We start from the raw sequence: 27,960 nt of genomic DNA, 5'->3' as shown, positions 1-27,960 counted from the left end.
TGCAGCAGCACAGTATGTTGCTTCTTTGCTTTGCTCTCAGAGTTAGCTTTCATTAAACAATTTCCTCTTTTCACTTTGGTCGAGAGGAGGGGCAGAAAGTCATGAGGTTGAGTATCACTGAGAGGAAAGTTAGTTTTGCCTTTCATGTGGGAGCCTCTTTGTGGATATAGACCAGGAAAAGTCAACTCTGCTTCCAATTGGGAGACCAATACCTTCCAACAGAATCACTTCGGTATAGAGACACAGGTAAAAATACCTGCTTTTATTGTTTTCCTAACAATGATCAAATATTTTTTAGAGAATTTCCCATGGCTTGACATGAAAATAGGATTGATGAAGAAACCCTGCTGTTTCTGTTAGATCAGGTTAACTCTGGCAGCATGTGAAAACTGTTATTCTGCACTGGTGATTTTCTTTCACGGTATGATGTGAACTTTATTGTGTGCTAAGAAGTTAAGAGCGAGGGATCTATGGAGTTATTTTCTCTTTAACTGTGTCAAATGTGTATATATTATCCATCTGACAAATGTCACGATAGGACCAAGGTGAGATGGATCAGTTTGTAAAGGTACTTGCTAAACAACCTTGATCAAATACTTGAATTTAATCCAACTAACATTTAAGGTGGAGTGAGAGAACTCACTTTGTAAAGTTGGCTTCTGGACAGATGAACCTTTGCTCAGCCAGCTCCACCCTAGAGACAATAATAATAATAATAAGAAAAAAAAACAATTTGGAAAGAGAATTGTTTATTGAAAGGGATTTTTTGTCAAAAAATAAGGGAACAGGTAAATCACCCCAGAAAACTTCATAAATTAAAAACAAGGGAAGAATGTTGTAATATGTGCAGTGTATTATCTTTATTATCTGCTGTCTCACATCTCAGTAGTTAATGTAAAGGTAAAGTCAGTGACCAATACTTACTATTTACTAATACATTGTTATCTATTATCAGATTGAATTTTTCATGGGCATTAGCTCATGTATGCTGCATAGTAACAAAATTTATTTTCATATATCCTCCTCTTGCTACATCATGTATATTCTATGTGAGATGGTTGTGTACATAGAATGCTTAGAGATTAAACTTCATATTGTATCCTCTATGCTTCTCTCTGTTGCTCTCATACCCAACCAGCCATTTCCAGTTTTTTACTTTTCTTGTTGCTGCAGTTACTAGAGGCTACATAGGATTTCTGAAGACTTTGAGCCAGGAGCCTCACATGAGAGACAATATTTAGTTTTGTGTATTTGGGTCTGGATTATCCCACTCAGTAGGATCTTTTCTGGTTGCATCCATTCACAAGTTACAAGCATAGAGAACAAAGTGTAGATTGTGGCTAGAGGGAAAAGTACATCTCAGCTGATTCTGGCTTCCATGAAGAGATACTTACACGTCTTAGATCACCTGAAATATTCACTTTCAAATATTCCTTTGAAGGTATTGTCTGGGAAACTCTGAGAGCCATATATAAAAAAAAAGACTGTAAAAATATTCAATGTTTATGTGTTTGTAACAGAGCAACATTTTTATTTATTCCTAATGCTTTGACTCATTTTTATTTAATAGTTTCTTTAAAAGTTTTTTAATGATTTTCAGTGGTACCAATTTTTTTGTATTTCTTTTTTTTTATTTTATTTTTTATTAACTTGAGTATTTCTTATTTACATTTCGAATGTTTTTCCCTTTCCCGTTTTCCCTCCCCCTACCCTTCTACATGGGTGTTCCCCTCCCCACCCTCCCCCCATTGCCATCCTCCCCCCAAAAATCACGGTCACTGGGGGTTCAGTCTTAGCAGGACCAAGGGCTTCCCCTTCCACTGGTGCTCTTACTAGGATATTTATTGCTATCTATGAGGTCAGAGTCCAGGGTCAGTCCATGTATAGTCTTTCGGTAGTGGCTTAGTCCCTGGAAGCTCTGGTTGCTTGGCATTGTTGTACATATGGGGTTTCGAACCCCTTCAAGATCTTCCAGTTCTTTCTCTGTTTCCTTCAACGGGGGTCCTATTCTCAGTTCAGTGCTTTGCTGCTGGCATTCGCCTCTGTATTTGCTGTATTCTGGCTGTGTCTCTCAGGAGCGATCTACAACCGGCTCCTGTCGGCCTGTACTTCTTTGCTTCATCCATCTTGTCTAATTGGATGGCTGCATATGTATGGGCCACATGTGGGGCAGGCTCTGAATGGGTGTTCCTTCTGTGTCTGTTTTAATCTTTGCCTCTCTATTCCCTGCCAAGGGTATTCTTGTTCCCCTTTTAAAGAAGGAGTGAAGCATTCACATTTTGATCATCCGTCTTGAGTTTCATTTGTTCTAGACATCTAGGGTAATTCAAGCATTTGGGCTAATATCCACTTATCAATGAGTGCATACCATGTGTGTTTTTCTGTGATTGGGTTAGCTCATTCAGGATGATATTTTCCATTTCCAACCATTTGCCTATGAATTTCATAAAGTCATTGTCTTTGATAGCTGAGTAATATTCCATTGTGTATATGTACCACATTTTCTGTATCCATTCCTCTGTTGAAGAGCATCTGGGTTCTTTCCAGCTTCTGGCTATTATAAATAAGGCTGCTATGAACATAGTGGAGCACGTGTGTTTTTTAAATGTTGGGGCACCTTGTGGGTATATGCCCAAGAGAGGTATAGCTGGATCCTCAGGTAGTTCAATGTCCAATTTTCTGAGGAACCTCCAGACTGATTTCCAGAATGGTTGTACCAGTATGCATTCCCACCAACAATGGAGGAGTGTTGCTCTTTCTCCACATCCTTGCCAGCATTTGCTGTCACCTGAGTTTTGGATCTTAGCCATTCTCACTGGTGTGAGGTGAAATCTCAGGGTTGTTTTGATTTGCATTTCCCTTATGACTAAAGATGTTGAACATTTCTTTAGGTGTTTCTCAGCCATTCAGCATTCTTCAGCTGTGAATTCCTTGTTTATTTCTGCAACCCATTTTTAATAGGGTTATTTGTCTCCCTGTGGTCTAACTTCTTGAGTTCTTTGTATATTTAGGATATAAGGCCTCTGTCTGTTGTAGGATTGGTAAAGATCTTTTCCCAATCTGTTGGTTGCCGTTTTGTCGTATTCACAGTGTTCTTTGCCTTACAGAAGCTTTGCAGTTGTATGAGATCCCATTTGTTGATTCTTGATCTTAGAGCATAAGCCATTGGTGTTTTGTTCAGGAAAATTTTTCCAGTTCCCGTGTGTTCGAGATGCTGCCCTAGTTTTTCTTCTAAAAGTTTGAGTGTATCTGGTTTTATGTGGAGGTCCTTGATCCACTTGGACTTAAGCTTTGTACAGGGTGATAAGGATGGATCGATTTGCATTCTTCTACATGTTGACCTCCAGTTGAACTAGCACCATTTGCTGAAAATACTATCTTTTTTCCATTGAATGGTTTTGGCTCCTTTGTCAAAAATCAGGTGCCCATAAGTGTGTAGGTTCATTTCTGGGTCTTCAATTCTGTTCCATTGGTCTATCTATCTGTCTCTGTACCAATACCATGCAGTTATCACTATTGCTTTGTAATATTGCTTGAGTTCAGGGATAGTGATTCACCCTGAAGTCCTTTTATTGTTGAGAATAGTTTTAGCTATACTGGGTTTTTTGTTAATCCAGATAAATTTGCAAATTTTCTGTCTAACTCTTTGAAGAATTGGATTGGTATTTGAATTTAATGAAAATGAAGTTACAACATACCCTAACTTATGGGACACAATGAAAGCTGTGGTAAGAGGAAAACTCATAGCTCTGAGTGCCTGCAGAAAGAAACAGGAGAGAGCATATGTCAGCAGCCTGACAGCACACCTAAAAACTCTAGAACAAAAAGAAGCAAATACACCCAGGATGAGTAGAAGACAGGAAATAATCAAACTCAGAGCTGAAATCAGCCAAGTAGAAACAAAAAGAACCATAGAAGGAATCAACAGAACCAAAAGTTGGTTCTTTGAGAAAATCAACAAGATAGATAAACCCTTAGCCAGACTAATGAGAGACACAGAGAGTGTTTCCAAATTAACAAAATCAGAAATGAAAAGGGAGACATAACTACAGATTCAGAGGAAATTCAAAAAATCATCAGATCTTACTATAAAAGCCTATATTCAACAAAACTTGAAAATCTGCTGGAAATGGACAATTTCCTAGAGAGATACCAGGTACTGAAGTTAAATCAGGAACAGATAAACCATTTAAACAACCCCATAACTCCTAAGGAAATAGAAGCAGTCATTAAAGGTCTCCCAACCAAAAAGAGAACAGGTCCAGACGGGTTTAGTGTAGAATTCTATCAGACCTTAATAGAATACCTCATACCAATACAATCCAAACTATTCCACAAAATTGAAACAGATGGAGCACTACCGAATTCCTTCTATAAAGTCACAATTACTCTTACACCTAAACCACACAGAGACCCAACAAAGAAAGAGAACTTCAGACCAATTTCCCTTATGACTATCGATGCAAAAATACTCAATAAAATTCTGGCAAACCGAATCCAAGAGCACATCAAAACAATCATCCACCATGATCAAGTAGGCTTCATCACAGGCATGCAGGGATGGTTTAATATATGGAAAACCATCAACGTGATCCATTATATAAACAAACTGAAAGAACAAAACTACATGATCATTTCATTAGACGCTGAGAAAGCATTTGACAAAATTAAACAACCCTTCATGATAAAAGTCCTGGAAAGAATAGGAATTCAAGGCCCATACCTAAACATAGTAAAAGCCATATACAGCAAACCAGTTGCTAACATTAAACTAAATGGAGAGAAACTTGAAGCAATCCCACTAAAATCAGGGACTAAACAAGGCTGCCCACTCTCTCCCTACTTATTCAATATCGTTCTTGAAGTTCTAGCCAGAGCAATCAGACAACAAAAGGAAATCAAGGGGATTCAGATTTATAAAGAAGAAGTCAAAATATCACTATTTGCAGATGATATGATAGTATATTTAAGTGATCCCAAAAGTTCCACCAGAGAACTACTAAAGCTGATAAACAACTTCAGCAAACTGGCTGGGTATAAAATTAACTCAAATAAATCAGTAGCCTTCCTCTACACAAAAGAGAAATAAGCCGAGAAAGAAATTAGTGAAACACCACCCTTCATAATAGACCCAAACTATATAAAGTACCTAGGCGTGACTTTAACCAAGCAAGTAAGAGATCTGTACAATAAGAACTTCAAGACTCTGAAGAAAGAAATTGAAGAAGGCCTAAGAAGATGGAACGATCTCCCATGCTCATGGATTAGCAGGATTAATAATGTAAAAATGGCAATTTTACCAAAAGCAATCTACTGATTCAATGCAATCCCCATCTGTGGTACCAATTTTACCTAACATTTTATGAGCTGAATATATAGAACAAAGGAGTTGCCTCAATATTATAATTACTTAGTAAATTTTTAAGTCTTTATAATGTTTCGTAACAAAAACTGCTGTGAACATCAGAAATAAAAACAAATTAAACAGAAATTTGCAAAGTATTCTAACCTGTGATGAAAATCGGGCTCATTCCACGTCAGGATGTTTGGATCATTAAGTGGATTAGACCCCACCCTTTGCCAGCCCTCTGTATCATCAAATCCAGGTACCATACCAAAAGCGAATTGTTTCAACTTCTTTTTAGGAAATCACTCAAGGCCGCATTTTAACTTAAAATCTACTTCATACATCACTCCCAAGATGAGTGAGCAGGAGGTCACTTACTCAACTGTGAGATTTAAAAAATCTTCAGAAATGCAGAACCAAGTGAGGCCTAAGGAGCCTCAAAGGCCCAGAGAAGCTGGCCACAGAGGTAAGTGTTTTAAGTGTCCAAAATTATTTGATTTCATGCATTTTAAACTTTAAACAATTAAAAATATCCTACTGGTTTCTATTGAAATTCATAATTTTCCATATCATCTCGGATTCATTATGGACAATGGTAGAAGAGAATCGGAAGTATTAGTTGGAGGATAATCAAGCACAAAATTGTTCAAAACTAAGTTTAAAATATACAGCAATCAAGTTTTAAAATTAAAAAAAAGAAAGAATTATAACATCACTTCTACCCTTTAGTTGCTAGCCAGTTACAAAATAAATCAGATAAGGAGAATAGAACAATGGGAATGTGTAAGAAAAAAAAATCTGTAGAAACTAGAAGTGAGAAGAAAGAAGTCCAAAATGTGGATGCTTCAGTCCTTCTTAAAAAGGGAAACAAAATACTCACTGGAGGAAATATAGGGACAATGTGTGGAGCGGAGACTGAAGGAAAGGAGACCCAGAGACTGCCCCACATGGGGAACCATGCCATATGCAGGCACCAAATCCAGTAACTATCGCTGATCCCAAGAAATGGTTGCTGACAGGAGTCTAATATGGATGTCTCCTGAGAGGGTCTGCAAGGTACTTACTGATACAGATGGGGATGCTCAAAGCTAACCATCAGAATGAGTATTGGAAACCCAATGGGCGACTTAGAAAAAGGACTGAAGAGCTGGAGCAGTTTGCAACCCAATAGTAAAAACAACAATATTAACCAATGAAACCATCCCTGAGCTCCCATGGACTAAACCACCAACCAAGAGTACACATGGAGAGACCCATATCTTTAGCTGCATATGTAGCAGAGGATAGCATTGTCTGGGCATCAATAGGAGGAGACGTCCTTGGTACTGTGAAGGCACATTTCCCCAGAGGAAAGGAATGCCAGGGTACTGAGGTAGGAGTGTGTGAGTCAGACGGAGAGCATCCTCAAAGAAGCAGTGGAGGAAGGACGGAAGTGGGGGTGGGAAAGGGGATAACATTTGAAATAAAATATCCAATAAAAAATAAAAATAAAAAAAGTGAGAAACCATAAGATTTTTTTTTAGTGTAGTCAAGAAAAATTTTGAAAACTTTAAAACTAACAGACGAACTAGAATCTGAAAAAGAGTAAAGTTTCTAGAGAAACAAAATGCTACAGAAATGAAGCTTATGCAATAGAAACAATGCTTTAATTCTTGAGGAAAGTGTTTTGATTGTAAATACCGCAACATCTAATACAACAGGCAACAAAAGTTATCTGTCAGCTTAGGAAATCTCCAAATGAAGGTTGAAGATGAAGGGAGAATGAATGAGAGGATTAGTGGCTGTGGGAATGACTAAACCCTGTGAGTTCCTGAAATGTCAAAGAAATCAAAGCATAATTTCATTTATTTTTTTTTCGGAGCTGGGGACCGAACCCAGGGCCTTGAGCTTGCTAGGCAAGCGCTCTACCACTGAGCTAAATCCCCAACCCCCATAATTTCATTTCTTAATGAAAAAGCAGAAACATCACTTTTATTTTGTGTTGTTTTTTTTTTTTTTTAGTTTTTAAGTGTTTTAGTTTTTTACACACTGTTACATCTCAGTTCCGTGCTGAGTTTGTTTTCTTGTTTGAAGTAGTAGTAACCAGAAGCATGACTTTCAGATTCCGAGTACCTTACATTCAACAAAATGTCTAGTGTTTTATAGAGAAAAATCAAATTTATACAGAAAAAGAGATAGTTGACTTATATGCCCTTTCAAGGATGGCGATGTATAAAGATCAGGTCCAGAACAGCTGTGGTTCCCTACCAGTTCTCAGGAACATCCATCCATCTTTCATTCCTCTCAACCCTCAGTTATCTCTCTTGGTGGACTCTATGCTCCAGTTTGTTATCTTGTACTGCGATTGTATCTATGCCTCCAATGCCTTCTATAGAATGCACTTTTGTTCCTGTAGAACCGGGTGAGGGCACATGTGTGTCATGCATCTACTTCTATTTTGAGTTGGGAGGATTTACCATACAAGGCTAAAGCAGAAATGAGTTCAGAATTTTGTGAAACTTCAAACATTTAGTATTTCTTCGGTGGGTGTATTTTAGGTAGAAATCTACAATTTTGAGAGCATCTGTACAGCCTGTTTGTATCATTGACTTGAGCATAATTTCCCCTTCTTTTCATGTTGTACAAAAATATAAATAATATTTAGATGTGCACTTTTAATGGTGTTGTTTTTCTTGCTTTGTTTTGTTGATTTAAGAGAGTTCAGTCCCCTGGCAGCTCATTGTGATAGCTCTTGGAATCCTCTGTTCCCTTCTGCTGGTAACTGTTGCAGTATTGTTGACAAAGAGTGAGTAATTGAAGTACATATTTGTTGAACTTCTGCCTAAAATATAGCTTTGGACAGGGATGATGCAGTTATACACTCTGTCCGTTGTCCTGCCTACAATTAGGGGATGACTCAGAACCTATGAACTTTAATAACGTTTCCTGACACGGTGCAGTGCTCTGTTCTCTTTCATACCTAATCTGTCAGCTCTGAGGCTATTAGGAGCTGCCCTACTCTTTCTCACTCTTGGTCATATTCCTTTTGATGACTTGGTAATAGTCTACCTTATGCACTCAGGTGACGTTAATGTTATGTAAAAATATTTTAAGACACAGTTGTGCAAAGAACTTATGACATTCTTTTCATTTTCATTAATATATATATATATATATATATATATATATATATATATATTGAGGTTATGGTTAAGTAAAAAGTCTTCATCAGTAGAGAGCTATTAAAGGATAAATTTCATTTAAAGAGAAAATCACTTCCAGGCTCTGTTAAAAACATGTGTATATTTTGTATTCCATACGCTCCTATAACAGGTGTCCCATTTATTAAAGTTTTTCTTTAGTTCAAATTTTCATGGTGGGTTAAAAAGTAGCTGTATATTTTATTTAGGTATTTATTTGGAAATTTGTGCTAAAAACTGAAATGATTGAAAGTTATTCCCACCATAATTTTATTCAGCTGTATTATTTTGTATAGTCAACTTAACTGTAGAGAAAAATTGATGTATATGTTTCAATAGTGAGACAATAGAAGGGGTAACTTGTAAATACTATGTACCCATGAAAAGAATAATATGTGTTGGCTGTCAACATAAAGCTTTTTATCTAATCTTAAAGTTTATTATGTACTGCTTATGGGCATTTTTGATGTTTCATCTGTGACTAATCTAGTTTTTCAGTATAATCACGAAAAACATGCACTGCCGGAGGAAACTCTAAGCCCCATCAATAACTGCAGCACCATGCAAAGTAATATCGATTTAAAGGAGGAAATGCTAAGAAATATGTCTATAAACTGTAGTCAAGGCAATGATCTTCTTCAATCTCTAAACAGAGAACAGACAAAATGGTACAGTGAAACTAAGACTGTTTTACCTTCCTCTCAGCACACAGGTATGTAGCGAGGGAGGACCATGAATACAGAATTGCATTATCATTTATTGTTTCTTTCATGGAAGCTTTGATGTCTAACCTTCAGCTTAAGATGTTGGTGATGCCTTGGTAAATCATTTGAGGGTTCCTTATTTCATGTAGGAACTGGCAGCTCAGAAATCCCTATTTAAGTTAGCTGAATCTTATAGTTTCTAGAAGCCAGTGTATCTCTGACACTTCTACTGCCCGCTGGGCATGAAATTACCAATCATCAACATAATCATGAGAACAGACTATCAACATCAAAACCTCCCTTGTATGCTTCTCATTTCTCTCAAGATAAGAGAATTTAACAAAAACATGGCACAATGCTAAGTTCACAGTACTTTGTGGAACAGTGTGGACACAATGCATTACAGCATATCTAGAATTCTGTCATCAGTTTAACTTCTTCTGAATAGCAAGTGCTCATTTCCTGCCCTCCAGCTCCTGGTATCTTAAAAGCCTCTGTTTCATAGAACTAGGCTGATTTAAAAACCTAGTCTGATAAGAATCATAAAGTATGGTCCTAGTCCTGGTGTGTTTCCCTTTATTCACCATCTTCAAGTTCATCCATGTTTGACACATACTTAGTTCAGCATCTCTCTCTTGGGTTTCATGTGAGACATGATATCATTGTGTAGTCCAGGTTGACTTGGAACTCAAAGTGTATCCAAGAATTGCCTGGAAGTCATTACTTAACTTAGGATGACCCCAAACTGATAGTTATCTTCCTGTCTCTCTGTTCAGAGTACTCAGGTTATAGGAATAAGTTATCATGCCCAGAAAAAGAATTTCCCTTTAAAGGATTAATGGTATTCTTCTCTCTATTTATTGATACATTATTGACCCAAGAAATGTTTCTATATCTCTAGTGTTATCAACAATGTTGCATAATTCATAAATGTGCAGGGGTCTGGACATTATAGAATCTCATTTTCTGGGACCTGGGAGATTTTACCCCATCCACTCCTCCTTTCTTTCTTTTTCTTTCTTTCTTTCTTTCTTTCTTTCTTTCTTTCTTTCTTTCTTTCTTTCTTTCTTCACAACCTTAATTAATATTGTGTTCTAATAACACAATTCCAGAAAATAATATATTTAACCATATAACTTCACTTTCACAGGCAAAAATGTTGAAATATACTGGTTCTGCTATGGTATAAAATGTTATTATTTCATCCTGGACACAAAAGCATGGAATGGATGTAAACAGACCTGCCAGGATTCCAGCTTATTCCTTCTGAAGATAGATGATGAGGACGAACTGGTACTGTAGACACTTGCACCTTAATTCTGTTCGATTTTGTGTCTAGTCCTGAAAAAGGAGATACTAAATTCATATTTTTCATTTGTATATGATTTTCCTATAATATGAACAAAATGTTGGGACAAGGGTCTTCTAGGGGGAGACCCATTACTACAGATACACTTAGGTCTTTCAGTCTACTCACTTACTCAGGAGCCTAGAAGAGAGTCCCTCAGAGAGCATGCCTTTTACTGATTAAGTTTAAGTCTTTCATACAGCACATCCTTTGGCTGAGAGTTATTTTCTACATAGAGTTCTAAATAAACTCCTTCTGTCTAATGTTTGCTCTTTGCAACTGGAAGTGAGAATTCCTGAGATGAGAAATCAGATGCCAAAAGGAAAAGTAACTGACCTCTGTTGCTGTTTGTAATATGAGATGATATGAAAAATGTGTCATTAAGTTCTTGACCAGTTAGGCCCATGGTGATTTTCACTGAAACTATCCCTACCTTTACTGAAAAGTATTCATATGTTTTATAATTTAATATCTGACATTTCCTGTTTTAATTATTACTAATGAAATCTCATTGAAGTCTTTATTTTTCTAGAGAAATGATGGCAGGCTCACCTTGAATACATTGTTATTTATAACACAGTATATTTATATATCAACTGAATACATGTTCAAATAATAACATAAAAGTATGTTTAACTACAAATAATAGAATAAGTATCCATTTGGTACACTAACTGTAAACAATTTTTATAATTTTTACTATTTTTGGGTAGTGGTAGTAGTAATAGTAGTAGCAGCAGTAGTAGTAGTAGTAGTAGTAGTAGTAGTAGTAGTAGTAGCAGTAGTAGTAGTAATAGTAGTAGTAGTAGTGATAGTTGTTGTTGTTGTTGTTGTTGTTGTTGTTGTTGTTGTTGTTGTCAGTGTTGTGAAGCAGAAGCAGCAGCAGTAGCAAGAGAAGGAGCAGGAGCAGGAATAAAATTATTTTACCCCCTGTTTTCTCAAACCCTGGCACATCAAGACTGCAGGTTGGGCTGTGTACTGTGAAAGGTACCCTGATTCCTGTTCAAGATAGATCGAATCCCTGGAAAGCCTAAATGGAACATCAGGCAAATTCCCAGTCTCCCAGATCAAGGCATCTAGCTGCAGCCCCCCACTGAACCCTATAGAGATATTTGAGACAGACTTTTCACATAGAGCAATACTCAAAACACCTACTCTATATGTGAGGACATGACCACAGGTCACATAGGCTCAAGACAGATCAGTCAAAGAAATAGGTCCATGCCCCTGGATTTGAAGATGAGGTCTTCCCAAACTCTCAGGAGAAACCAATAGGAAGTACCTTCTGTCAGACACTGACCCATCCCAAAACTATATTCAATAATCATGTTAAGGATTAAAAGTGTGCGGGAATTATTCCATTGTCTGAGAGCTTCTGTCATAAGAACTGTAACATTGTATCTTGGGGAAGAGATCTGCTCTCCCAAATTGCCACCAGAAGCCCTCTAACATCCTTAGCCAGCTAGTCAGTCTGCTGCTGGCTCAGCCTGGTCTGACTTGGCAGCAGCAAAATAGAGGACTGGCAGCGGGCATGGCAAAAGCTGTTCCCTCACCCTACCTGAGTTCTCTCCCTTCTTGGTACAAACCCATGAACATAGCCAGGCAATAGATCTCCTTGAGGAGCCCCAGGCAAGGTGCATACTCTTCCACTGAGGTCAGACAAGGAAGCTCAGTTAGAATATAACTCATATACAGCCAACAACTTTTGTCTGCTGCAATTGTTCAGATACCAAAAGAAGACAAATCTGCATATATGCTGGGAAGCCAAGGTACAGCCCTATATATATTCCTTGTTTAGTGGTCTGTCTCTGAGATTCCCCAAGGGTCCAGGTTAGTTGTTACTCTTGGTCTTCATGTGGAGCTCCTATCCCCTTCAGGGACCACAATTCATCCTCCAATTCTTCAATAAGGGTCCCCAAGCTCCATCCATGGTTTGGCTTTGGGTTCCTGTTTATGCATGACTAAGCTGCTTGGTAGAGTCTCACAGAGGTCAGCATGCTAGACTCTTGTCTGCAAGCATAACTGAATATCATTAATAGGGTCATGGATTAATGCTTTTCCACAGGATGGGTCTCAATTTGAGCCAGTTATTTGTTGCCTGCTCCCTAAGTCTTACTCCATTTCCAAATCCTGTATTTCTTATAGACAGGGTGAGTTTGTTTCAAATGTTTTGTCACAATATTGATATTGCTATTGCTCTCCAGGGATTCTTTCCTGGCTACAGGCAGCTTTCTCACCAGTCTACATAAGTGTCTCAGCTAAATACACCCATACTGATTATTGTGTGCCTCTCCTATCACTGGTCACCACGTTCCAGAAGATGTTCCTTACCGACATCCTCAGCAGTTGCTGAATTCCACTGATTCTCATGACCATCAGGTCATACTCCCATGCTTCCCCACACATGGAGCTGCAACTCCACTCCCGCCATGAACCCCTCTCCTGCTCAGTTCCCTCTCTCCATTTGCCTTCCATAACCATTCCATTCCCCCTTCCAAGTGAGACTCAAGAATTCTTGCTTGTGCCCCTCTTTCTGTCCAGACAACTTGGGTCTGTGGTATGTAGCAAAAACATTTTCTTTTTTATGACTAATGTCCACTCATAAGTTAAAACATACCAAAAATGCCTTCGTGGGACTTGGCAACCTCAGGATTATATTCTCAAGTTCCATCCATTTGTCTGTAAACCGGGTGTCTTTGTATTTCATAGATGACTACTAATCCATTGTGCAGATGTTACATATTTTATTAATTCTTCAATTGAGGGACATCTAAGAAGTTTTCAGTTCCTGGATATTATGAAGAACACTGCTATGAACATAATTGAGCAAGTGACTTTGTGGAATGATTGCACACTTTTTGGGTATATGTCTAGGAGTGGTATACCTTATTCTTGAATTAGAAATATTACACTTTTCGGGTAAACCTCCAAATTTATTTCTAAAGACATTGTGGAAGTTTCCACTCCCTCCAACACTGGAGCAGTGTTCTCCTTACTCCATAACCTTCTTAGCATGTGCTATCACTTGAGCTTTTAATATTAACCATGCCTACTGGTGCAAAGTGAGGTATCAGAGTTGTTCTGATTTGCATTTCTCTGGTTGCTGAAGACATTGAATATACATTTATGTGCTTCATGACCATTCAAGATTCCTACATTAAGAATTTCTATTTAGTTCAGGCATAGATAAAGCACTGAAAGAAATTGATACATCAGTCCAAAAATGCTAAATCAAAAAATAGCATTAAATTACCCTTAAATAGGAAGATTGTGACTTCTAGTCTAGTCATGCATACTTAGTGAAATGTGGTCTAAGAAACATACTCACACAGCATGCCATGATCGTAATATCTCAGGACACTTGAAGGTTTTATATTGAATAGCTTATAGAACTTAGTTTTGATTTAAATGTGCTATTGTAGGAAGTCCTTTCCAAAATGAACATGGTGGGATTGATGAATGAGAGAACAGGACAGCACAGAATGATACTGGAATGGTGGGAAATTACCTTGCTTGTTCTTTCACCAAACCTACAGAAAACTCATCATATGGTGTGTTGTTTCTTTTATAGAAGTTCCTTCGGCTACAGTTTCTTTCATACCAGTACTGGATTGGATTGTCATATAATAAAACAGAAAAGGAATGGTCATGGATTGACAATGGCCAATCTGAATTGTGAGTTTCCAAACTCTTAAGACTAAGACTGGTGTAGGTACTGGGAGGTTTGTGTGCAAAGGCTTTTTTCTCATTTCACATGTCTTTCCTCATATTCTCTGAGCTTATAGTTAAGGACATGTAGCATAAGGCAGTCTCTGAGAAAGTGTTGCAGAGGCAAGTTGTATGTTCACAGAACTGACAAAAAGTGGCTTAAAACTGCATACATCTCAGAACTGTTTCTTGTAATATAAGAAAGGCTCTAGAAAGCCAATAACTAAAAATAGTGTGGAGTGACCAAATGATCATGACAGATACATTGCACCTGAGTCATTCAGACATTCATGTTACATTTCTTTTTGTTTTCAGCTTATATTATATATACATGTGCCTGCCATTCACTTACGGTGTTTAGAAACTCCTTAGTAGTTTGATTATTTATAATTTGTTAGAAAACTCTTCCATGACTATCTTTGTTATGTATTTTTATTGAATATCATATTTACTTCCAAAAATATATGAACATATCAAACCCTACCCCTTCTAAAAGCTCAAACATGCATTATATTCACTTATATCTTCATAACTGTCTATAAGTGCATAGTTGTATGCACTCCACTGGAACAAGGAAACATACCGGTGGCCAACCACTCAATAAAGCATTATCTCTTTTTTGCATGCAGCTGTCACCTAAGAATAGTGGATTCTTGGGAAGAAATAAATTTGCAGAAATTTCTTCTTGTTCAGAAGCTTGAATTTCACAGAGCTTTACCCCTTGTCTTGCTCTTACATTTTTTCTATCTCCTCTTCTCTGCTCTCCTCTGAAATTTGCTGGTTGTGTGGAGGCAAATAAGTTGACTCAGATGTCTCCTTTAGGGCTCAGCACATATACACTTCTCCTATGCCCTGTGATAAATTCTGCAACTCTACATGGACTATAGCCTGCTATGTAAAGAAGGTTCTCTGCCTTAGAGAAGCATTTCAGCTTTATGAGTTCCCATCTGTTGATTGTTCATCATATAGCATGAGTTATTGGTGTTCTTTTCAGCAAAATTTGTTACCTGCCCAGGTGTTTCAGGCTCTTGTCTACTTTCTCTTCTATTAGATTTAGCATATCTTTTTATTATGTAGAAGACCTTGATCAACGTGGACTTGATCTTTGAAAAGGAAAATAGAATGAATCAATTTGAATTCTTCTACATGGTGACCCTCTAGGTAACCCAGCACCATTTGTTGAAAATGCTGCCTTTTTCACTGAATGGTTTTAACTTCTTTGTGAACATTGAAGTGACCATACGCTGTGGTTTATTTCTGGTTCTTTAATTCTATTCCATTGATCTATGTGCATTTCTCTGCACAAATACTATGCCATTTAGCTTTTTTTATCACTATTGCTCTGTAGAACAGCTTGAGGTCTGAAATGGTGGTCACCCCAGAACTTCTTTGATTATTGGGAATAATTTTTGCTACCTTTTTTTTAATTCCAAATGAATTTGTGAATTTCTCATTATACCTCTGTGAAGAATTGTATTGGAATTTTGATGAGGATTTCACTGAATATTTTGGTTTTAGACTTCTTTGGTAAGGTGGCTATTTTTATTATGTCAAACCTGCTGATGCATCAGCATGGGAGACTGTTCTATCTTCTGAGGAATTCTTCAATTCCTTTCTTCAGAGACTTGAAGTACTTGTCATACAAATCTTTCGCTTACCTGGTTAGATTCATACCAAAGTTTTTTCATAATATCTGAAACTATTGTGTAGGGTGTTGTTTTCATATTTTTCACAGTCTATATATTCTTTCAGTTTAGGAAGCCTATTAATTTGATAGAATTTATTTTATATAATTAGTGACTATTGTGAAAGATGTTGCTTCCATAATTTCATTGTCTGCCCATTTATTCTTTCAGTAGGGGAAGGCTCATTTGTTAGAGTCAATTTATATCCAGGCACTTTGCAGAAGTTCTTCAACAATTGTAGGAGTTCTTTGGTAGCATTTTTTGTGGTCTCTTATGTAAACTATCATAATATCTGCAAAGAGTGATATTTTGACTTCCTCCTTTTCAATTTTTATTTCCTTGATTTACTTTGTGGTCTAATTGCTCTGGCTAGAAGTTGGAATACTATAATTTTGACAAAATCACAACTTATAGATTGTAAAATATCTTTACCAAGCCTAGAATAGATAGAGGGCTAATATCTAAAATTTACAGAAACCTCAAAAGTTAGACAGCAGAGAGCCTAATAACCATATGGAAATGGGACTCAGAGCTAAACAAAGAATTCTCATGTAAGGAATCTTGCATAATCAGGAAGAACCTAAAAAATGTTCAACATCCTTAGTCACTGGGGACAGGAAATCAAATTATCCTGAGTTTCCACCTCATACCAATTACAATGGCTAAGATTCAAAAACAAATTTGACAGCAGATGCTGATGAGGATGTGCAGAAAGTGGAACAGTCCTCCATTTCTAGTAGGACTGCAGGCTGGTAAAACCGCTTGGCAAATCAAGGTTGCAGTTCCTCAGAAAACTGGAAAAAGTTCTAACTGAAGACCCAGCTATAGCACTCCTGGACATACACCCAAAAGTTGTTCCAAAATATAAGTTGCTCCACCATGTTTTTAGCAGGCTTATTTATAATCACCAGAAGCTCAAAATAATCCAGTTGTCCCTTAAAAGAAATATGGATACTGAAAATATGGTTCATTTATATAATTGAGTACTACTCCACTACCAAAAACAATGACTTCATAAAATTCATAGGTAAGTGGATGGAACTAGAAAATATCATCGCGAGTGCGGTGACCCAATCACAAAAAAAAAATGAAAAAAGAAAAAAAAATACACATGGTTTCCAAATAAGAGATGTAGGTACTAGCTAAAAGCTCTAATTATCCAAGATACAATCCATAGTCCACATGAAGCACAAGAAAAAAGATGACCAAATTGTGGATGCTTCACTCCTTCAAAAAAGGGAGGACAAAAATATACATAGGACTATACATAGAGACAAACGTTGGAGCAAAGTCTCAAGAAATGGCTATTTGGCTATATTTGGCTATTCCCGAGACAGCCTCACTGGGGAATTCAGCATGTATACATATATATATATATATATATATATATATATATATATATATATATATATATATACATATTTATATATGTATATATATGTGTGTGTGTGTACATATATGCATATATATGTGTATATATGGATATATATATATATACATATACATATAACCACTAAAACTAGACAATATTGATGAAGCCTATAAGTGCATGCTGAAAGGAGACTGATATAGCTGTCTAATGAGTGACTCATCCAGAGCATGACAAATACAGAGGAAAATGCTACCAGAAAACTACTAAAGTGACAATGAGGTCCCTGTTGGAGGAATTAGAGAATAGAGTAGAGGAACTGAAGAAGCTTGCAACCCCATAAGAACAACAATACTAACCAACCAGAATTTCTAAGGATTAAACCACTACCCAAAGACTACACATGGATATAGCCATGGCTCCAGCTGCATATGTAGCAGAGGATGGCGTTGTTGGGCACCAAGGGGAGGAGAAGCCCTTGGTTTTGCCAGGCTGGACTCCCCAGTGTAGGGGAATGTCAGGAAGAGGAGTAGGAATGGTGTTGGTTTTGGAGGGTGAACACCCTTAAAGAATAAGTGGAGGGAAATAGGATAGGGGGTTTATTGATGGGAAACTAGGAAGGGAAATGAAATTTGAAATTTAAAGAAAAGGTAGCCAATAATAACAAAAAAAGAGATAAGACCAAGGTGTGGATGCTTCAATCCTACATAGAATAGGCACAAAATAATCATAGGAAGTAGAGTGAAGGAGGGACCTGGGAGGAAGAGAGAAAGGGGACATCAAATGGAGGTAGGATCAAGTACTGTTAGAAACAAGAGAGATGTGAAGAATGTCAGGAAATTGAATATAAATATGTAGCAGTGAGGGATGTGAAGTACAGGTAATGACTAGAAAGTCTCAGATGCCAGGAATGCAAGAGGTACCCAGGACCCAATGGGGATGACTATAGATGAAATATGTAGCAAAGTGGACATAGAACTTGTAACAACCACATCCAATAGATAGGCATGGCCCTTAGTTGAGGTATGGGGCCACCAACTGGTCTCAAATTTTTTTTTAACCCAGAATGTTCCTTTACAAAGGAAAGACAGGTTCAAAAGTTGGAAGGAGACTAAATGAAAGGCCATCCAGAGACTATCCCACCTAAGGATCCATCCCCATTTGTAGACACCAAAACTTGATACTATTGCTGATGTCAAGAAGTGCTTGCTAAGTGGAACCGGGTATGACTATTCCCTGAGAGGTTCTACTATCACATGACCAACACAGATACAGTTATTCATAGCCAACCATTGTACTGAGCCCATGGACTTCAATGGAAGAGCTAGGGGAAGACTGTAGGAACTGAAGGTGATTATAACTCCATAAAAAGATCAATATCAACTACATGGAGCATCTAGAACTCCCAGAGACTAACCACCCACCAGAGAGTATACATGGAAGGATCCACAGTTCCAGATATATAGGTATCAGAGGATGACCTTATCTGATATCAGAGGGAGGGGAGGTCTTTGGTCCTGTGGAGGCTTGATGCCCCAGCATAGGGCGATGCTAGAGAGGTGAGACTGGGATTGGTAAGTGGGTGGAGGAGCACCCTCCTGTAGGTGAAAGTAAGGGTGTTATAGCAGATGGGATGTGGGATTGTGGTGCGGTAACAATGACACAGGATATCATTTGAAATGTAAATGCATAACATCACAAAAAAAGAGAGAAAAAGATTCATCTTTGATGGAGTTGAGAGCAGCACAGGTCTAGGCCATAGCTATAAATACTAGGAACACATTTTACCCACTGACTACATAGCAGGACAATTGGCCCAAGTGGCCTCTGACCACCTTCAATCTCAGGCTTTGGAGTTGGATTACACCATCCGACATGGTTCCCTCTTATCGTAAAGGACCTAGTTCCAATAAGAAAGCATCAATTTATCCTACAACATATCTTGCTTAACAGGTCAGCATTGTAGCATGCAGGTTCCAGTGCTGAATTGGTCTACTCATATCTTTTCTCCTCTGCAACCAGCAAAAACTGTTTCTAGCACTTTGAAAGCCAGACCAGGGGAAGATATTTCCATATTGATTGGGATTGACTTCTCTATGTGTTGGTGTTAAAGTGGGAAGTATCTTCAGCAGTAGGGCTTTCCATGAGTTTATGATGGATACCCAAGGGGAGGAGCAGTAACCTGTGCTGTGTAGGAGACCCTTGTCATCTCCCAGACCAGTAAGTAATTCCTCTTGAAGTGTCCTTTGCCTTGCACTTGGGTTCCTGTTAAAAACTCAAATCTTATTTTGAATGGGTTCTCTCCTCACTGAGTGCTCCCTGTTCCTCCCCACCTTCCTACTCACCCAAGGACCTTCTATTTCTTTCTCCTCCAAACAACAAAAAAGTGGAAATAAAATCAATCAGGTGATCAAAATACACAAAAATCACAAAAAAAATGTTTCCCCTCCCCAAAACCAAAACAACTACACAAACAACACACACACACACACACACACACACACACACACACACACACACACCCACACACACACACACACACACACCACTCCAAACCACCAAGGAATCAAGGAATAATGGAGTTTGTTTTGTCTTGATCATCTATGAACTTACTATCTTGTATTTATAGGGACCTTTACATATCCTTAGTTTTGGTTAATCTATCCTTTATTCTCTCATGCCCCTTATCTTTCAATCCTCATTCAACGTTGTACTTGAATCCTCTACCTTCTGCCTTCAAATTATATATTTATCATTTTTTCTGGTTGCTGATTTTTTTTAGAAATACAAATTTTCAGAAATCACCTCATTATTATTTATTCTTTAATAAGTTTTTATGTAGATATATGTTAAATAGCTTTCTATATAATATAAAATAAATGGAATTTTTGTTATTTTGTTCATATTATTTAGATAAGGAATCATCTCAAGATTCAGGCATTACTTGAAATCGTGATCCTCTTAGCTCTGTCAGGTATTGGGAATAAAGGCAGGCATGCCTAGCCTATCTTCAATCTCTTGAAAGATGTCAGTTATACTTATTTTACACGTGCTAATGATAATTCTAGTGCCTCTACTCTTGTGGATTTAATGTTCTATTTCTGTTGTCTTCTGTTCATGATGTCATTTTCTTTAGGACATTTTCTGGATTTCTTTGCAAATAGCTCTAGAAACAGTCTGAGGCATGGCATCTAGACTGATTGTTTTCTTAGGAAACTATTGTTCAGTGCCTGGGCACGTGGCACGTCTTTCTCACTTTTGATCAGCCTCTGCTGATCCTCTGAAGTGACAGCTCTGCTGAAGCCTAAGCCTGTTGTGTTGATGATCCTGACTGTGCATCAAGTGTGGTTTTAATTATTAGTTAATATTTGATTAGGACCTTTTTCTATAGCCATGTGTAACTTGGGTTTAAATCCTCCTAATTTAGCCACCCAAATGATAAAGTGAGTGGCCTGCCTCACTTTTCATAGCGTCATAACAAGGTTATATATTTTAGTCTACATTTGAAAGTATGTTATCCTAAGAATGTAGTTGTGCCACCTAATACACCGTTTAAGTTATTTTTCTCCTACTTTGTGGGGTGTGAAGTATGAACTCAGGCTGTTGGTTTGTGTGGACAATGTTACTGGCCCAAGAATTTTTTTTTTATGAGTTCAGTGAAAATTAACAGTTTTATTGATGAACTTTTTATTAAGTCCGTATTGTGTATACTTTGGAAAATAAACCTTGTTTTCAAAAACCTTGGCTTAAATCAATATGCTTTAAACTTAAATAACTGCCCATTTCACTTTTTGTCTACTATTGATTTATCTGTAATGGAATTATTATCTAAGAGGCTGTGTATTTTCAGTGTCACAAATATAGATAATGATGACTGTGGTAAAACCACTCCATATCTGTGCAAAGAGAGTATTGCTTTTCTCAGAATTTCTAAGAGAAGGGAAGGAAAGATAACAGTGGAATATTTTGTTATACTTGTTAATTTCCTGTAATGATTTGGGACTACATAGGGACCAAATGTTTTAACCACAGGTCTTTTTATTTTTTTCCCTCCACTTTTATTAAATTGGATATTTCCAAAATACCCCTAACTCCTACTCCTCCCCTTGTTTGTGGCTGTTCCCCTACCCATCCTCCCCCCATTCTCACTCTCCCCCCAACAATCACATACACTGAGGGTTCAGTCTTGGCAGGACCAAGGGCTTCCCCTTCAACTGGTGCTCTTACTAGGCTATTCATTGCTACCTGTGCGGTAGGAGCCCAGGGTCAGTCCATGTATATTCTTTGGGTAGTGGCTTAATCCCTAGAAGCTCTGGTTGGTTGGCATTGTTGTTCATATGGGGTCTCGAGCCCCTTCAAGCTCTTTCAGTCCTTTCTCTGATTCCTTCAACCAGGGTCCCATTCTCAGTTCAGAGGTTTGCTGCTGGTATTCGCCTATGAATTTGCTATATTCTGGCTGTGTCTCTCAGGAGAGATCTAGATCCAATTCCTGACAGCCTGCAATTCTTTGCTTCATCCATCTTATCTAGTTTGGTGGTTTTATATCTATGGGCCACATGTGTGGCAGGCTTTGAATGTGTGTTCCTTTTGCCTCTCTTCTACTCTTTGCCTCCCTATTCCCTCCCATGGTTATAATTGTTCCCCTTTTAAAGAAGGAGTGAAACATTCTCATTTTAGTCATCCTTCTTGAGTTTCATGTGTTCTTTGCATCAAGGGTAATTTGAGCATTTGGGATAATATCCACTTATCAATGAGTGCATACCATGTGTGTCTGTCTGTGATGGGGTTATCTCACTCAGGATGACATTCTCCAGTTCCTTTCATTTGTCTATGAATTTCGTAAAGTCGTTGTTTTTGATAGCTGAGTAATATTCCATTCTGTAGATGTACCACATTTTCTGTATCCATTCCTCTGTTGAGTTCTTTCCATCTTACAGCTATTATAAATAAGGCTGCTTTGAACATAGTGGAGCACGTGTCTTTGTTATATGTTGGGGCACCTTGGGGTATATGCCCAAGAGAGGTATAGCTGGGTCCTCAGGTAGTTCAATGTCAAATTTTCTGAGGAAGCTCCAGACTGATTTCCAGAATGGCTATACCAGTCTGCAATCCAACCAACAATGGAGGAATGTTCCTCTTTCACCACATCCTTGCCAGCATTTGCTGTCACCTGAGTTTTTGATCTTAGCTATTCTCACAGGTGTGATGTTCAATCTCAGGGTTGTTTAGATTTGAATTTTCCTTATTACTAAAATGTTGAACATTTCTTTAGGTGTTTTTCAGCCATTCAGCATTCGTCAGCTGTGAATTCTTTGTTTAGCTCTGAGTCACATTTTTTGATAGGGTTATTTGTCTCCCTGCAGTCTAACTTCTTGAATTCATTGTATATTTTGGATATAATTCCTCTATCAGTTGTAGGATTGGTAAAGATCTTTTCCCAATTTATTGGTTGACATTTTGTCTAAAAACAGTGTCCTTTGCCTTAAAGAAACTTTGCAGTTTTATGAAATCCCATTTGTCGATTCTTGAACTTAGAGCATAAGCAATGGGTGTTCATTCAAGAAATTTTCTCCAGTCCTCATGTGTTTGAGATTCTTCAACACTTTTCTTCTATTAGTTTGAGTGTATCTGGTTTGATGTGGAGGTCCTTGATCTACTTAGACTTAATCTTTGTACAGGGTGATAAGAATTGATCGATCTGCTTTCTTCTACATGCTGACTTCCAGTAGAACGAGCACCATTTGTTGAAAATGTTGCCTTTTTTCCATTGGATGATTGTGGCTCCTTTGACAAAAATCAAGTGACCATAGGTGTGTGGGTTCATTTCTGGGTCTTCACTTCTACTCTACTTGTCTATCTGTCTGTCTCTGCACAAATACCATGCAGTTTTTATCACTATTGCTTTGTACTATTGTTTGAGTTCAGAGATAGTGATTCCCCCTAAAGGTCTTTAATTGTTGAGGATAGTTTTAGGTATCATGGGTTTTTTGTTATTCCAGATGAATTTGCATATTGTTCTGTCTAACTCTATGAAGATTTCAGTTGGAATTTTGATGGTGATTGCACTGAATCTATAGATTGCCTTTGGTAAAATGGCCATTGGTACTGTATTTGTCCTGCCAATCCATGAGAATGGGATATCTTTCCATTTTCAGAGATCTTCTTCAATTTCTTTCCTCAGAGACTTGACGGTCTTATCATACAGATCTTTCACTTGATTGGTTAAAGTCACACCAAATTATTTCATATCATTTGGGACTATTTTGACGGGTGTCGTTTCCTTAATTTCTTTTTCGGCTTCTTCTCTTTTGTGTCGAGGAAGGCTACTGATTTATTTGAGTTAAATTTATACCCAGCCACTTTGCTGAAGGTGTTTATCAGGTTTAGTAGTTCTCTGGAGGAACTTTTGGGATCACTTAAGAATACAATCATATCATCTGCAAATACTGATATTTTGACTTCTTCTTTTCCAATGTGTATCCCTTTGATCTCCTTTAGTTGTCTGATTGCTCTGGCTAGGACTTGGATATCTATATTGAATAAGTAGGGAAAGAGTGCGCAGCCTTGTCTAGTCCCTGATTTTAGTGGGTTTCCTTAAACTTTCTCTCCATTTAGTTTAATATTAGCTACTGGTTTGTGTATATGGCTTTTACTGTGTTCAGGTATGGGCCTTGATTCCCTGTTCCAGGACTTTTATCATGAAGGGTTGTTGAATTTTTTCAAATGCTTTCTCAGCATCTAATAAAATGATCATGTGTTTTTTACCTTTCAGTTTGGTTATATAGTGGATTACGTTGATGTTTTCCATATATTAAACCATCCCTCCATCCCTGGAATGAAGCCTACTTAATCATGTTGGATGATTGTTTTGATGTGCTCTTGGATTCGGTTTGCAAGAATTTTATTGAGTATCTTTGCATCTATATTCATAAGAGAAATTATTCTGAAGTTCTCTTTCTTTGTTGGGTCTTTGTGTGGTTTAGGTATAAGAGTAATTGTGGCTTCATAGAAGGAATTCGGTAGCACTCGATCTGTTTCAATTTCATGGAATAGTTAGGATAGTATTGGTAGGAGTTCCTCTATGAAGGTCTGATTGAATTCTGCACTGAACCCATCTAGACCTGGGCTCTTTTTTATTAGGAAACTTTTAATGGGTGCTTCTATTTTTTTAGGAGTTATGGCGTTGTTTAACTGGTTTACTTGTTCCTGATTTAACTTGGGTACCTGGTATCTGTCTAGGAAATTGTCCATTTCCTCCAAATTTTCATGTTTTGTTGAATATAGGCTTTTGTAGTTGGATCTGATGATTTTTTCAATTTCCTCTGGCTCTGTTGTTATTTCTCCCTTTTCATTTCTGATTTGGTTAATTTGGACCTTCATTTCCTCAAGCTCTGCTCCATTTCCATGCCTGAATTTCTTACAGACAGGGTCAGAGCTTTGATTCTGGGCTGGCAACCCTATGTCTCACTTGATACTTTGTCTCTCTGTTGCAGGTTAGTGCTGTAAGTCCCCTTCCACACTGTGGAGCCTTTTATCAATGGTAACCCTTGAGTCCTGATAGTCTCTCACTTTCCAGCTCTCTGGAATATTCTACAAGTTTCTCCCAACCTCCCTCCACCTGAGTTTTCCAGTTATCATTCGTTCTGCTGGCCCTCAGGGCTTCAGTCCTTTTCTCCCACACAATACCACATCATGTTCTTCTCTCCGCCAACCCCATGTCCTTATACATCCCCTGTCCCTCCCTCTCTTCTCCTCTTGTAGTCCTCTCTCTGAAGTGTGACTGAGTTTTCCTCACTTGGGCCCTTCAGTTTGTTAACATTTTTGAATTTTATTAACTGTGTTTGTGTATTTTTGGCTAATATACTGTTATCAGTGAGAACATACCATGCATGTTCTTTGGGTCTGAGTTACTTCACTCAGAATGATATTTTCTAGTTCCATTTGCCTACAATTCTCAGGATGTCCTTATTCTAAATATCTCAGTAGTATTCCATTGTGTAAATGTAGCATATTTTCTGTATCCATTCTTCTGTCCTGGGACATCTGGGTTGTTTCCAGATTCTTGCTAATACAAATAGGGCTGATATGATCATAGTGGAACATGTGCCATGTGGCATAGTGGGAAATCTTTTGGGTAGATCCCCAAGAGTGTTATTTCTTGCTCTTTCTGTAGGTCTATTTCTAGTTTTCTGAGGAATCTCTAAATTGACTTCCAGAGTTGGTGTACCAGTTTGTAATCCTACTAGGAATGGAGGAGAGTTTCTATTTCTCGACATCCTAGCCAACATGTATTGTCCCCTGATGTTTTGATCTTATCCATTCTGACTACTATAAGATGGAAAGTCACGGTCATGTTGATTTGCATTTCAGTGATAACTAAGGAATTTGAGCATTTCTTTAGGTCCTTTCAGCAATTTAAGATTTCTGTGCTATGAATTATCAGTTTAGTTCTAGATCCCGTTTTTTGATTGATTTTCTTTTGGTGGTTCCTCAGGATTTTTTGATTCACATTTCCCTGATGACAGTCACCAAAACCAGTCACTATTGGGGATGCTAAGAGGTGGATGCTAATAAGAGTCTGATATAGTTTTCTCTTGAGAGACTCTGCCAGAGCTGGATATATACAGAGGCAGATGCTCATAGCCAACTATTGGACTGAGAACAGCTTTCCCAATGGAGGAGTTAAAGAAAAGAATGAGGTAGACAAAGGAGGTTGCAACCAAATAGGAAGAACAACAATATCATATAGCATAACATTCCAGAGCTCCAGGCACATACTACCAACCAAAGGGTACACATGGAGCAACCTTTAGCTCCAGCTGCATATTTTGGGCACCAATGGGAGGAGAGGCCCTTGATCCTATGAACTCTTGATGCTCCAGTACAAGTGAATATCAGTGCTGGTCTGCAGGAGAGAGTGGTTGTGTGGGTGAAGAGGCACCCTTATGGAGGGAGGGGGTGGAAGGACTGGATAGGGAGTTTCCAGAGGGGAAACCAGAAAGGGGGATTAGTATTTGTAATGTAAATATAGAAAATATCCAATAAAAGAAAGAATAAAAGGAAAAAAATTAAAAAGGAAATAAAAATGAAATCTCAGCCCATGTAGTTTCAGTGGGTTTCATGTTCTGTCTCCCCTTCTATGACCAAGACACTATAACCCTTACTAAGCTCGACTTCCTATGTATGAAAGGCTTTCTTTGAATCTTAAATACTCCACTTTCATCTTCCAAATACTGAAACTACAATTGTTTCTTAGTAGACCTGGCTGGACTTAAGTGTTATGAATCTCAGTTTTGAGTGCATTCTTTACTTAGTAACTTGTAGGTTTCTTAGGAGAAACACTGGCTTCAGTGCTGCCCTGACCATCTAAGTTGTCCTGCTAACAACTCAGGTGGGTTAAATCTGATTTCCATTAGTTTATAATAGAGAATACGAATAATTAATTATTAAGTAATTCTTGTTTTCTCACATAGCCCAAGCTGTTCCAGAACTCATAGTCCTTCTGTTTTAAGGGTAGTTATCTCTGTTTTCTAAAATATTATTTTATGTACCTGCATTTTTTAAAAAGAAGGATAGTTGTGGTCTCTGATATACCATCCTGCAGAAATCAGAGTTGTGTTGCATACAGGCAGTTCATTAGATTACCATGTTTCCATGAAGTCTCAGCTTCATTAATTATGAGGTCAGCAGGAAGAAAGGGAAACAATTTCACACAAAACATACAAGTCATCATATGTGATGGTATGTCAAATCTCCCCTTTCACTTTTAAACATAAATATATAAGTTCTTATTCTACGTGACAACCACATCTGTTTTATTATTATTCTAGAATTTTTATTGATTAAAATATTAATGTGAATGAAAGTTTAGCATAAAATAATTCTTTGGTAATAAATAAATTTTACCTGCTTACCAAAGAATTGGGAGTCTGAAATAAGATGGAAACATTTTGCATGATTAGGAGACCATTTCCTTTTATGAGCTTAGAGAAAAGACATTTATGTGGTGAACTTATGATTAGTAGTTCTATATTCCATATACTTTTGCAAATAGAATTTTAAAAAAACATGACTTATTTCAGGGAATTTTCAAAATTAAACAGTTGCCAATTGATTTTGTTCTTTAGATCCTTGAACCTAAAGAAATACAATGTAAAGGATGGAGACTGTATGTTCTTATCTAAAGCAAGACTAGAAAATGCTATGTGCTCCAACCCCTACCCATGTATTTGTCAGAAGAGACTGGATAAGTTCCCTCATTGACTCTCCAACAAGAGTTAAAGGTAAAAATGGAATGTGCTGATCCTCATTTGTTTCCTCTAATAATGTGTGACTGCTTTCAAACAGGTGTTTTGTTCACAGGATTTAGTCTGCTGTGCAAACAGCGAGATGAGCTGGAAGAGTGTGGGAATGTTCTCTGGAATCTGATGTGGCAGAGCAGAGGCTTCTTCCATCCTGGTGAAGACAGGACACATTTTCTCTGGTGCACGGACATGGTTTGCTTCAAAGTCTCCAGGACTCTGCACTTTCTGATTTCTTAAACTCTTATACAATTAAATCAAATCCCAATAACCAACCTGTATATTTCATTATGATTAGAATAAATCCTGTTACTTGAAA

At 37.7% G+C, this 27,960-nt stretch overlaps 1 protein-coding gene across 2 annotated transcripts; it reads left to right on the top strand.

Annotated features, from left to right (window-relative positions):
• The first annotated feature begins 88 nt into the window (after positions 1-88).
• Positions 89-27,960, top strand: Klra17 (killer cell lectin-like receptor, subfamily A, member 17). Of its 2 annotated transcripts, NM_001111310.1 has the most exons (8): positions 147-246; positions 5,646-5,813; positions 8,043-8,132; positions 9,017-9,238; positions 10,381-10,523; positions 14,150-14,253; positions 27,468-27,623; positions 27,703-27,960. In NM_001111310.1, exons 2-7 carry the CDS (start codon positions 5,702-5,704, stop codon positions 27,601-27,603), a joined length of 807 nt encoding a protein of 268 aa, NP_001104780.1. In that variant the 5' UTR covers positions 147-246; positions 5,646-5,701; the 3' UTR covers positions 27,604-27,623; positions 27,703-27,960. The 2 variants fall into 2 exon arrangements, with proteins under 2 accessions (XP_063142527.1, NP_001104780.1); XM_063286457.1 differs by lacking the exons at positions 5,646-5,813; positions 8,043-8,132 and having other exon boundaries at positions 89-246; positions 27,468-27,960.

The sequence above is a fragment of the Rattus norvegicus genome, chromosome 4 (genome assembly GCF_036323735.1).
Source record: "Rattus norvegicus strain BN/NHsdMcwi chromosome 4, GRCr8, whole genome shotgun sequence".
In the NCBI taxonomy this organism is placed as follows: domain Eukaryota; kingdom Metazoa; phylum Chordata; class Mammalia; order Rodentia; family Muridae; genus Rattus; species Rattus norvegicus.
Note: the sequence above shows the minus strand (reverse complement) of the source record. Positions and strands in the feature narration are given on the sequence as shown.

Coding starts and splice junctions, on each gene's coding strand:
- Klra17 (NM_001111310.1), top strand. CDS start 5,702: ATGAGTGAGCAGGAGGTCACTTACTCAACTGTGAGATTTAAAAAATCT. Junction 8,133..9,016: donor TGCAGTATTGTTGACAAAGA/GTGAGTAATTGA, acceptor TGACTAATCTAG/TTTTTCAGTATAATCACGAA. Junction 10,524..14,149: donor TAGATGATGAGGACGAACTG/GTACTGTAGACA, acceptor TTTCTTTTATAG/AAGTTCCTTCGGCTACAGTT.